The sequence below is a fragment of the Malaclemys terrapin genome, chromosome 7 (genome assembly GCF_027887155.1).
Source record: "Malaclemys terrapin pileata isolate rMalTer1 chromosome 7, rMalTer1.hap1, whole genome shotgun sequence".
Lineage (NCBI taxonomy): Eukaryota > Metazoa > Chordata > Testudines > Emydidae > Malaclemys > Malaclemys terrapin.
Genome location: NC_071511.1, coordinates 74,681,492 through 74,694,239, shown reverse-complemented (window position 1 = coordinate 74,694,239; position 12,748 = coordinate 74,681,492). Strand labels below are relative to the sequence as shown.

The following is a 12,748-nucleotide window of genomic DNA, read 5'->3' as shown; positions in this document are numbered from 1 at the left end:
GTGCCTAGGCCCTGATGTGTTTACTGCAATTATCAAATAACTGGGGGGGAAGAGGGTTTTTTCCAAGTTTTTGCTTTTGCTATATTTTAAAAATTGCTGTTTTTATTTTAGTGAACCCATTTTCACAATGTAGAAAACTGCAACAGATTAAGATTCTCTGTGTGTGAGCTATATGGCCAAACCATTCTCCTGTGCCTGGCTGAAGATTCGATAATTCCAGCACAGCAGCCAGATCTTATCTCTAATCGCACCAATTATAGCTTCTAAAACTGGCCCATAGAACATTAACTTAAATGCTTGGTTTGTTTTTGAATCAAAATGAGAATAGATCACTCACTGCGACTAAATGGAATCGGAGTGGGCAGGTTTACTTCTCTGAGTTTTAGCCCCAATGGGACTTTAGCTATAATCCTGCTCAGTCATTTGAACATTCAGGGGAGTGGATGTATAGGCTAGGGATTTTAAACCATGATTGATTTGAGGAATAATCTCTTAGTAAGCATTGTGTGGTAGCTCTACCCAATGAAAATGTGCTGAAGCTATATGCTATGTCGATAATACAGAACAGAGTCCATTATAAAGGCACAGCATTTGCTCTTCAGCTGGATCTTTGAAAGTAAGAGAAGTCTTTGGCAAGGATCTAGAAATCCTACTGGGGCAAAGAAATCTGCTTTTCTTTTCATTGCTGCATCACAGTGTCCCTGGCCTTGTACAGATGTGGGGTGAAGAGCACACAAATAATGGTTTCCCTGCCTGTTTGGAGGGTCCAGCCTAAAGGACAGTGAAAACACCATATGGCTCCTGCACTCCGCTGCTCACCACACAGCACAATCCTTTCATGAGCTCTCCATGGAATGATGCGACTCAGCACCAGGCCCTGTATAGGGCTGTGGCCATATGCTGCAATCTAGCTCTTTATTGGAAACTGCTCCAAATTAGGCAAAGACTCTTCTAAAGTGGCTTGTTTGTTTAAGCTGAGCTTTAAGCGTCCATAGAATGTGTCAGTCCAGTAGTGGTTAATAGTGTGGCACCACTGCTATCCTATTTGCTAGATGTGCTGCCTTTTCATTAGGCACTAATTTGAGACAGCCAGTTGGCTGTAAACAAGAGTAGCTAACACCTGGGTGCTGACATCCCGCAACCTTAAAAGCCCCTCTTTGACTTTGGCTCCAATGCTGGGCTACTTTTGGAGCTTCCTTGTATCCAGTCATATCCTCAGGCTACCCTCTAAGAGACCATCTCCAGAAGCAAGAAGGCTGATTAAAATAGCAGATTCTTCCTCACCATTAGGCCATCTGCTGTACAGTTAGAGTGAGTAGTACAAACATTCCTATGATCTATTATGGAAAAATAACCAATGATGGGGTTTTTTTTGGTTAGATATATGTGCAATCTAGAATGTGTTTTTTCTATCCTCCTCTCAAGCTCACATCTAACTTGATGAAGGCTGGTGAGGAGAGACTCAAGGGACTGCTCAATTTAACTCTTATGTCCCTGTCCTCTCCATTTATCCTGCTGGGGAAATGGGCAAGTATGATCCACTGAGGTCAGCTATCTGGGAGATATTTGGGTCTCACAAGCAAGAAGGGCTCTCTGTGATTGGCCAGCCATAGAGAGCAGAGCTGCTCAAAATATTTCAATATAAATTATTTTCTTGTTCAAATTTTTGTGGAAACACTGCTCACAAGGATATTTTTATTTTATACAATATTTTTCATGTTTTCCTTTTCTTTTTTTCTGACCTCTTTTTTTCATCATATTGTCCTTGTTTTACTCTTCCCCTTTCCAGTAATTTTGGAAAACTGATTTCCTTTTTCAAAATGACTGGGAGGAGAGAAGTAAAGAAGACAATAAAAAACAAAATATAAATATATAATTTTTAAAATTAAAAAAAAAGCAAAACATTTAAAAGATGTTAAAATTGGTTCAAAATGAAAATAATTTTAGAATATTGACATTTTTCATAAAATTGTTGACAATCTCATAGAGCAAGCATTTCTGGCAATAGGCAACACCTACAGCAGGGAGTTCTCAAACTGGAGGTTGACACCTTTCAGGGGTCACAAGGTTATTACTTGGGGGTCGCGAGCTGTCAGCCTCCACCCCAAATCCTGCTTCACCTCCAGCATTTATAACAGGGTTAAATATTAAAAAAATGTGTGTTTAATTTATAAGGGGGGAATGTCTCACTCAGAAGCTTGCTGTGTGGAAGGGGTCATCCATACAAAAGTTTGAGAATATCTAACCTACAGAATTCTTCCATCAGTTTTCTGTGTTCATGCAGCCACTAATCCTACATCACAGGTTACTTACACATAGAAAATGACTTATAGGCCAAGAGGATAAAAGTGCTTTGATAAATTATATGTTCCCCCATTGACATGATAACCGGTTACTACCCACTTCTTACTCTCTTCTGCAGCTTTGTTTACCCATCGGTTATCCACAAAAGAGTCTGGTCACAAGCACCTGATCCAAAGGCTGAGCACTAACTTTTAGGAGTTCTATTCTTCTTGAACTCTTTCTGTTAGAACAGTCTTGTTGTTTTGAGGGTGTCTTATTGCTGAGGTGACACATCCATGCAGCTGATGAGCTGCAATGAAACACCTCATTTTAGGTGTGGAGCCATCACCAGGCATCTGTTCTCTCTGTCTGGTTATTTTAGGCTTTTTCAATGTATCAGTCACTGTGGTATCTAGTTAAATTCAAACAGATGCTGTGAACAAAATAATGCTCTGTTTGTTTTAAGGGGACTTCTGGCTTATTTTGCAAAGCCTGTTGCCTGTTACCCTGCTATTTTCCATGCATGTTTATGTGAAATGATCATCATTTTTGTAGGGTTGCGAGGCTATAATAGGTAGAGATACTACAGAGTTATCGTCTGTTTCTTTAGCAGGATTCTGAAATGACGGTGTGCTCTCATTTCAAGGGTAAACCTAAGTCTGATGGACAAGAACTTGGTAGTGAGCCATGTTTTACCTCACTCTCTGTAGCTAATTGTGCGGTGTTTTATCTCCATCTTACCACTTAGTCACCCCGAATACTTCATTCTATTCATACTCTGGTGGACGTAGAAGCCCAACTTTTCAAAGTCAAATATGGTCAACAGATCACAGACATTTACAAATGCTTAACTTGTTGCCTACAATTTGTGTGCTTGCTTAACTGGATACCTGCGCATGTGAATACAAGATTTCTATGTGCATTTTGGGTATCTGCATGTGTATGGTACATGTATTCCTGTGCAGAGTCCTTACTTTGTTAATCTGGAACAGAATCTACAACTTGGATTGTGAACCTCATGAATGGAGAACAGCATAAACTGTCTCCCTCCACTGCCAGCTTTGGAAATGGTCTTCTCCAAGCAAAGCATAAATCTCTGCATATATCTGAGGTGTCTCTTTCCCTGGAGAGATGCCATTGGCCTATAAACATCACTGCTGTAACCTGTATTATGTTGGAGATCAGGACTGGCACTATGACTCAACTCACCATAAACCCTCATTCTTAAAGGTCCCCTGAGAAGGAAGTGTTGTACTTCCCAAAATGACCCTGGAAATGAGGAATGTATGGTGCTACACATGTGGTTATACGGGCAGAAATGGAAGAATCCCATTATGCCAGTAATTTTATAGTGGCAGATCTTTCTGGCTGTAAAGAACTCATCAAGAAGCCTGAAGTGTTTTTGAAATATGATTTCACCACTGTCCAGCCTTATGGTCCAGTGAGTAGTGCCTTGCATTATCACATGGGGGGAAAAAAGTGTCCTTTTTGGCTTGCTTCCCTATGCTAGAATGGGTCTGTGAGTATTTTAAAAGCATTATGCTAAGTATTTAGGATAGGTTGGACTGACAGTGTGTCTTATTATTCAACAGTACCTCTTCTGGACAATAAAGGACTGACACCAACCGGCTCAAAAGAAAGACTGAAAAATAATGCCTGTGACAGACAGTGGAGAGGACTTAACTATGCATCTAGGTAAGGCTTTGAAACAAGTCAATTGCTGATTTTGTTCGTTTGTGCCAGAGGGAAGCATGGCATTAACAAGGTTTTATTTTTGTTTGCTTGCTGTGTAGATTGATTTTTGCTTTTTCCTTTCCACGAAGGCATTCAAAGAAATTAATAAAAAAAAGTGTCAGTACACCCTAAAGCATGGAGCTGTGAATAGCACTCACTGTGCTGCTGACCCAGATTGGAATCTGCAGTCCCAGTCAGTGATTCAAAAACAGAAGTCTAGGTAGGAGATTGAATGAATCTTTTATAGCAGAGACCTACTTACATGTCCTGGAAAAATTTGAAAAATATTCTGCTTGAACAGAGCTCTGCCAAAACACACACTTCTCACACACTGATGGGCTTTCTTTCTCCTGTTTATTGTCACAAACAATATTTAGCTGTGGATCATCGTTGGTTTTGGTTCATCTCCTCTTGATACTTACTTATTTATTATCCAATGTCCTAATTCTCTCTTTCGGGTGACATCCCAATCATTCTGCTCCACTCTGTCCATTCTCAAGGCCATAAATTATATCCACTCATTGATAACTTGGGACGGGATCCCTTTAGAGCAGGAGCGAGCAAACTTTTTGGCCTGAGGGCCGCATCGGGTTTTGGAAAATGTATGGAGGGCTGGTTAGGGGAAGCTGTGCCTCCTCAAACAGCCAGGCATGCCCAGCCCCTGTCCCCTATTTCCCCCCTGCGCTTCTTGTCCCCTGATGGGGGGCCCCCCCAGGACCCCTGCCCCATCCACCCCTGACTGCCCCCCGCTGCCCCATCCAACCCTCCTCCTTCCTCACTAACCCCCGGGACCCCTGCACCCATTCAACCCCCCTGTTTCCTGCCCTCTGACCGCCCCAACCCCTATCCACACCCCCATCCCCTGACCACCACCCCGAACTCCCCTGCCCTCTATCCAACCCCCCCTGCTCCCTGTCCCCTGACCGCACCCGGGACCCCTGCCCACATTCAACCCCCCTGTTCCCTGCCCTCTGACTGCCCCGACCCCTATCCACATCCCAAACTCCCCTGCCCTCTATCCAACCCCCCCTGCTCCCTGCCCCCTTACCACGCTGCCTGGAGCACCGGTGGCTGGCGGCGCTAGAGCCGCGCCTCCCAGCTGGAGCCAGCCACGCCACAGCACAGCACAGCACAGAGCACCGGGTCAGGCTGGGCTCTGCAGCTGCGCTGCCCAGCCGCCCAGAGCATTGCGCCGGCAGCACGGCGCGCTGAGGCTGCGGGGAGGGGGAACAACGGGGGAGGGGCTGGGGGCTAGCCTCCCAGGCCAGGAGCTCAGGGGCCGGGCAGGACGGTCCCGCAGGCCGGATGTGGCCCATGGACCATAGTTTGCCCACCTCTGCTTTAGAGGACACCTGATCATATGCTGCAGAACCACTCATTCAGATTCTGAAACACTGCTTGGTTTCATCACATTCACACCCCTTATTATTCAGTATGGCCCTGATTCAGCAAGGTATTTACGTACATTTTTAAAGTTGAGGCATGTGCTTATGTACCGTACTAAATGGGGGCCTGCAAACATTTACATGGACATCTTTTTGTTCACACCAATGCCTGGAGAATGGCTGTTTGTACCAATACCTGTATCCACATGTGAACAAGAACATTTTCTGCGTAACTAGAATTAGACATTGTTCATTATTCTCTATTCATTCATTACTATTTCCTGTCCTCTTCTTAATATGTGTTACCCAATGAGGGAGCAGAAATAATACCATGTGATTTAGGTGACCAATCACACACCACAAACAATGAATAGTGCATAGTCAAAATGAACATTTTTCATCAACACCCTAGGCTGAAATCTGTCTGTACACACTGTTCAGTCAGTACTTCCATACAACAAATAAATGCACATGCATAAATCAGGATTGGATTGGGAAGAGAAAAAATGGATAAATTAATGAGTTTAATTCAACCAGCTTTACCTCACAACTATTACTTGTCTGTATTACAGTAGCAGCTTGAGGCCCAAACCAATATCAGGACAGCATTGTGCTAAGTGCTGTGTATGCACATGGGAAGCACACTCAGCCTTCCTATTTCGGGATGAGGAACAGAGCCTAAGTCTTCCATGGTTTCATCCTCTACAGACTATTTATTTTGCTTTTCATTTGGCAGTTGTAACATCTAACACCACCACCACCCCCATACAGACATGATATAAACCTGAGAATCTGATCTATTCTTTATAGGAGACTCTTTCTTCCAAGCAGGAGCCCAGTGCTATTATATGCAGGAGTAAATATCTTACTTACCCATTTCTGGACTGTGGGGTTCCAGCTTCTGAATCATCTCTCTCTCCTTGATGTGAAGTTATGGTGCTTGAAAGATGCTCTGGGGTCTCCTCCCTGAGCTTCTCCATCTCCCAATCCTCCTGTGATCCGGGGGGCCATTGAGGATATGTAGATATCCCATAAATTGATGTCTTTGAGTTGTGGAAAGAGCCATCTTCATATCCAGGATTTCTTGAATGTGTGACCAGCTCCACCAGTCCTACTGAAACACAGAGGAGCAAAAGCTTCACTATCATTATGGCTTTTCCTAACCAGCCACACCTGCCTCTCATTCTCTTCCCTGAAGCTCAGACTGAATTACTTCTGGAATGCCCTCATAATATTTTTTAAGTTAAAACTTGGAAGAGGGAAAAAAAAAAAGCCTTGTAACAAAGAGCGGAAAAAGCTTTCAACCCTCCCAGTGATGTGAAAATGTCAGAGGCCATCAAACAATGTGAGGCTGGGTTCCTGTGGGGAGCTCAAAAGACTGAGAGAGGGGAGAAAAGAAGTGGGGGAAGGGTCATAGTTTATTCAAGGAACTTCTGATTTTGGCTGCCTTCTAAACTTGTCGGTGAACAGGAATTTAGTCTTTATCAGCTGCCTTCTCCCTGGGGCACAGGAAAGGGATGTTAGCTTTAAAGGAAAGGAAAAGAAAGAAAAGAAAATATTGAGCGATGTAGCAGATTTCCACTGTGGTGTTGCCAAGCCCGAGAATATGTCACAAACCAACCTGCTATAGCATCTGCTCATACGTTACTGCTATGATTTAAAGGATGGAAGGCACCGGTTATAATTTTTAGCATAGTTATAGTATTCATTGTGCTTGTGTATCAGCTGAATTCCTTCACTGACAAAAAACTGAACCAAACATGAAGAGTCTTAAAAACAAAGCTGCTATAGTAACATGGGTTCTAAAGGAGGACTTTTGGGCTACAGATAATAATGACTGTTCCAATCAGTACCTACTTCCAAACCCCATTAGGCTTATCTTTCATCACATATCTTTCCATTCAATCTTGTATCGTCTATTCAGCCCTTATCCTCAGTCAGATTGGACATATCACACATAGAGTATATGGCAGTATTTCTGTGTCCTATTACTGTTTTGGAGTGTCAAGTCCTCACCTCTCTTTTGGGTATTAGAATTTATCTTATGCAGCTTTTAAGATCTGCTGCTTAGAAATGAAGCAGCCAAAATATACAGATTACACAGCCATTTGCACATTAATAATGAAACACATTTTTTAATACTAATGAAAAGTGCTAAAATATTGATTATCCTGGAGACTGCAATCGTCTATCTATGGGCCTAGTACAGCAAGGACAGCTGCAATGTAGAAAGGGATGTATAAATTATTAAAAGGTGCACCCTTACTAAACAAAACTTAATATTAACCCCATCTTAGTACTGACTGTCCTGATTTTGGGCCTCTAAATAACATACTCACCTGCTACTCCCTATTTCCAGCAACTAACCCATTGGTTAAATGGGCTGTCAATTTTATTCTCTCCCTACTCCAGAGGAGCAGATAAGAGCCCCCATTTTGGATCATCATACTTGCAAACTTTGCCTACACTGTCCTGATGTTTCGGAAGCAGCCCAGTGGAACCATGTATAGGGGCTGAAGAGTAGTTCAGTCTCCATACCTATTCATTCCTTGGGTTTGCTGATCCGTCTGCCACCAAGGACAGCCATTGGGAAGGGGGGTTTTATGAAAAGGACACCTGTCCACCAAGAGCTGGACTGATACCAACTAATTTCACAAAGGTCACCTAACATCCATTGAATGGCTCTTGATCACTACCCAACTGAGCCCAGACTGAACTGTCATCCTACCTGAAGTGTTAGCTTTAACCACGGGGAGAGAGAGAAAGTGTATGTGAGGAAAAATCTGATTTAAAATGCACTTTGCAAAATTATTTGGAAATAGGTTTTACTCCACAAATGTATTTCAGGGCAATGTTCTGAAGCACATCAGCAAGCAACTTGATAACTAGAAGAATATGGAATATTTTGGTGAGCTGCAGGACTATTTTTCAGGGGTTCCTGGCACCTCTCATATGAGCCTCTCCACCAAGGTTTCACTGCAATGGCATCTCTGTGACAGTGTACCCCATAAGGCTTTATGGGGAGGGGGTGCTTATAAATGTATGGATGACATAGCTGGAATATGTTTTGTGCTGCCTGTGCCATGTAACATATCTCCGTAAAGGTTCTGGTCTACTATATCTATTCATCCTATTTGTACATACATATCATTTTCTACTCAAGGTTAAGAATTTGGGCTGTATGCTTGCCTGATTTCTAAGTAAGCTTTGTGAGGCATTGGGTCAGCTTCTTTAGGAAGGAATTCACCAGGTTAAGTACCTGATCAGGAGGCACTTGGGGAACAATGCCTCTTGGAATGCTCCAATCCACATGAGAAGTCTTCCTGGAGACATGCAAGATGCCATGAGTCATGCAGGGGCATGTGACTTGCCCAGGTGACTCCAAAACTCCATCTTGGAGCTGGACTTTGCATAGGAGGGAGGAGGGGGGTCTCCACCCACAAGAGAGAGTCTATTTAAACCTGTGGAAGACCCCTCCATTTTGTCTTCAGCTGGCTAAAGAAGGAGCCTCTCCACCCCCCCCAGGATACTTGAAGGAGACTGAAACAAAGGACAGTAACTGCAGGGGGTGTGAGTGATAGCTGGACCCAGGCTAAAAGGAGATTAGCCTGTAAAAGGGAGCACTCTGGAACTGGTGAGGAAATTATCTGTATTCAGTTTGATTAGGCATAGATTTGCGCATTTTATTTTATTTTACTTGGTGACTTACTTTGTTCTGTCTGTTACTACTTTGAACCACTTAAATCCTACTGTCTGTACTTAATAAAATCACTTTTTATTTAGTAATTTACTCAGAGTATGTATTAATACCTGGGGGAGCAAACAGCTGTGCATATCTCTCTATCAGTGTTATAGAGGGCGAACAATTTATGAGTTTGCCCCGCATAAGCTTTATGCAGGGTAAAACGGATTTATCTGGGTTTAGACTCGGAGTTGGGCATCTGAGTGCCAAAGACAAGCACACTACTGTGAGCTGTTTTCAGGTAAACTTGCAGCTTTGGGCCAGGTGATTCAGACCCTGGATCTGTGTCTGGAGCCAAACAGGAGTGTCTGGCTCAGCAAGACAGGGTGCTGGAGTCCTGAGCTGGCAGGGAAAGCAGAAGCAGGGGTAGTCTTGGCACATCGGGTGGCAGCTCCCAAGGGGGTTTCTGTGATCCAACCCATCACAATCTCCATTTCAGGAATTGATCACCAACTGAAAGTCTATGTTTGCTTTTCCCTGTTTTGGTCCTGATCATTAGCAACATTTCCTGTGCTCTTACCACCTAAAATGCCTCAATCAGTACAAATTTCCGGTTAGGAGCAACTATCACATACAGCTACACCAGACTTAACTATACAACCATTCATTCTGCACATAGCTTTCATAATTACTCTTACTATGGTTGCTAATTACTACATCTATTTGTGTTTATTCAAAATCTTCCTCCCTCCCAGACTACCTTGCACCTGTAGTGAGGACATAATGTTCCATAATCATATCAGCAGTACTTGACTAGTTATTTGGCATTAGGTGTAACCCAGAACATTGATTCGGAATCCCCTTGGAACTGGGTAAGATCTATGATGAAACATCTCACTTTGGCCACTTTTTTACTCCTCAGACTGGGAAACGATCACTATAGGCCAATATGAGGTGTGTGTCTCACCACCAACAGAGGCAAAAAGGACCTCTGCCTAAGAGCTTGTCTACATGGGAAAATTGATCAAAGTAGCTATTGTGGAATAAGCTGTTCCATATTACCTCCCTCAATTCTCTAGGTAAAAAGTCACTTTATTCCAGAATAATGAGTGTGCTTATGAAGTGCACTTATTATTCCACAATAAAGTGACATTTATTCCAGAATAAAGCATCCACATGGGGCACTATTCTGGGCTTTGTAACTATTCTGGGCTTTTCCCTGTGTAGAAAAGTTCTTAAAAATAATTTTTCATACTACAGTTTCCCATTCTTTGCCTTGTGCAAAGAAACAAGAAAACGGATTTTCAAAATACTTATGTGTTAATTGACCCATTTAAGACTCAAATTCAGTATATTCTGCTCGATAAATTGTGGTTATAAACATGAATGGTTTAAACATTTTTTAAAAAAGGGATAGCCTTTTAAAAAACTCAGAAACCAGGAATGGTTGTAAAGAGCATTTGTTGCACAGAAACTCATGTTCTGGCTTTAGATGTCTGCACATAGCCTGAATAATTGAAGAGAATTTTATGTTCATCGGGAGGGATGGGGCATTAACAGAATAAATATTCATTAGACATTGATTTCCATGCCTGGAAAACACGGCCTTGTTCTCTTTCTGTCTTATGATCACGCACGCATGCGTGCACACCATGCACTCTTGATGCAATGACTGCTAGAAATGAGTAAACTGTTAACCTGTGCAGGTGGGCACCTGCACAGAACAACTGAGGAGTGCAACTTCTTTGCGGCTCAGAATGGGGATGTATTCTTCCAGCAAGTCTTGCAGCAGAGGAAACCAAGACATTGCAAATTCTTGAAGCTGCATTCTCACTTTGGTTGTATTGCTGAATTTCTCTTACAAATTTTGGAGGAAAGGTAGCATGAAGATCAATGAATGTTGCACTAACAACATTTCACTACTTGCATGTATGCCCTATATACTGCATAGTAGCTGGACCATATATTATTCATTGCATGGGAAGGAAGAACTGATTTATTAATTAGCTATGCAAAAAACACATCAAATTTTAAACTGATCGTTAAGAGGTCAAATAGGATTCTTTCCCATGTATATATGACCATTATGCAGCTCTTTCCCACTTTTTTTCTAAGGTATCTAGAATTGGCTGCGTCAGAGACAGGATCTCAGCTTATGCAGATCAATGGTGTGATCCAGTATGACAAAACCTATATTCTGTTTACAAAAAGCTGCCTGGCCAAATGGCATTTGTCAGCCACAAATGCATGTGATTCTCTTTCCATGCCCATCCTCCAAACAAAATGTCACATGCCATTGAACTATTTAAACACATTGTGACAAAAGAAATTTCACACTAAAATCCCACCCCTGTCACTCAATCAGGGCCGGCTCCAGCATTTTTGCCGCCCCAAGCGGCGGAAAAAAAAAAAAAAAAAGCCGTGATCAGCAGCAGCTCTACTGCCGCCACTTCATTCTTTGGTAGCAATTCGGCAGCAGGTCCTTCCCTCCAAGAGGGACTGAGGGACCCGTTGCCAAATTGCCGACGAAGAGACAGACGTGCCTCTCCTTTCTGTTGGCCGCCCCAAGCACTTGCTTGCTGCGCTGGTGCCTGGAGCGCGCCCTGCACTCAATGCATCTTTGAACTGCAGAAGAGCCAGACAGCAATGAAGCTTATTTACTGTAAGTGGAGGTTCTTTGAGATGTGTGCGCGCCATGTGCCTGAGTCTGGAAATTCTTCCAAGCGGTGTCCATTGACCAATACATGAACAGTGTCTTCCCGCATGCTTCCGTCCAAGGGTACAAGGGGCAGAGTGGGTCGATGCCTCTCCAGTTCCTCATCTTACCACAATGCAATAGGGTCCAAAGCAGAAGGGAAGGTGGGCAGGTAGTGGAATACAGAGAGGGACCTCCAAGAGCTTCCAGTTACAGTAAGTAATCGTCATTTCTTCTTTAAGTGCTGGTCCCCATGTGTATTCCACATGTGGGTGACTCTCAAGCAGTGTTCAGTCTGGAGAAGAGTGTGAGGAAGTTGGCAGCAGTGATGCTTTTTATTGCTGTTCCCACTGATGCATCTGCAGCTTCTGCTTGAGTCAGGGTGTAGTGTGCCCTGACCTATCCAACCCCCCCTGCTCCCTGTCCCCTGACTGCCCCCTCCCGGGATCCCCACTCCTAACCGCCCCCCGGGACCCCACCCCCTATGCAGCCCTCCAACCCCCTGTCCCCTGACCACCCACTCCCAGGACCCCTTCCCCAGCCCCTTTCGGAATGTGGCCCTGCAGGGGCAGCCGCGCAGCTGGAGAGAAGCAGCGGTTTCCCCTTCAAAGCACCGCTTCTCTCCAGCCTGCTGCGTGGCCGCCCGGTGCTCCTCCTGAGTCCTCCGCTCACGTTCTTTGCACGCCTGCCTGTTCTCCTGCCCCCACAGTGCAGCCCCTCCCCCCCCCACAGGGGGTGCACCGGCGCTGAGCTGCCTGAGTACCCGGCCATAGGGCCCCTTGTTGTTGGGTGGGGCCCCATGCCAGGGCACCCTGTGTTCCCTTGTAAATCTGCCCCTGAGCTGGCACGGCGAGCTGAGGCTGTGGAGGAGGGGGGACAGCAGAGGAGGGGCCGGGGCCTGCCAGGAGCTCGGGGGCCAAGCAGGATGGCCGCGTGGGCTGTAGTTTGCCCACCTCTGATCTAGCCCAA

The 12,748-nt window shown here is 44.2% G+C and overlaps 2 protein-coding genes across 4 annotated transcripts in view; one reads left to right on the top strand and one right to left on the bottom strand.

Annotated features, from left to right (window-relative positions):
- Positions 1-6,754, bottom strand: part of MMRN2 (multimerin 2) — a 56,219-nt gene extending 49,465 nt beyond the window's left edge. The window contains exon 1 of the mRNA XM_054034921.1: positions 6,276-6,754. Coding sequence (XP_053890896.1) covers positions 6,276-6,586 — 311 coding nt within the window. The 5' untranslated portion in view covers positions 6,587-6,754. The remainder of the gene's footprint in view (positions 1-6,275) is intronic.
- The window catches only part of SNCG (synuclein gamma), a 64,465-nt gene that overhangs the window by 17,993 nt on the left and 33,724 nt on the right, over positions 1-12,748 (top strand). For all 3 annotated transcript variants that reach the window (XM_054034925.1, XM_054034924.1, XM_054034926.1), the window contains one exon: positions 3,876-3,978. In XM_054034925.1, coding sequence (XP_053890900.1) covers positions 3,936-3,978 — 43 coding nt within the window. In that variant the 5' untranslated portion in view covers positions 3,876-3,935. The remainder of the gene's footprint in view (positions 1-3,875; positions 3,979-12,748) is intronic.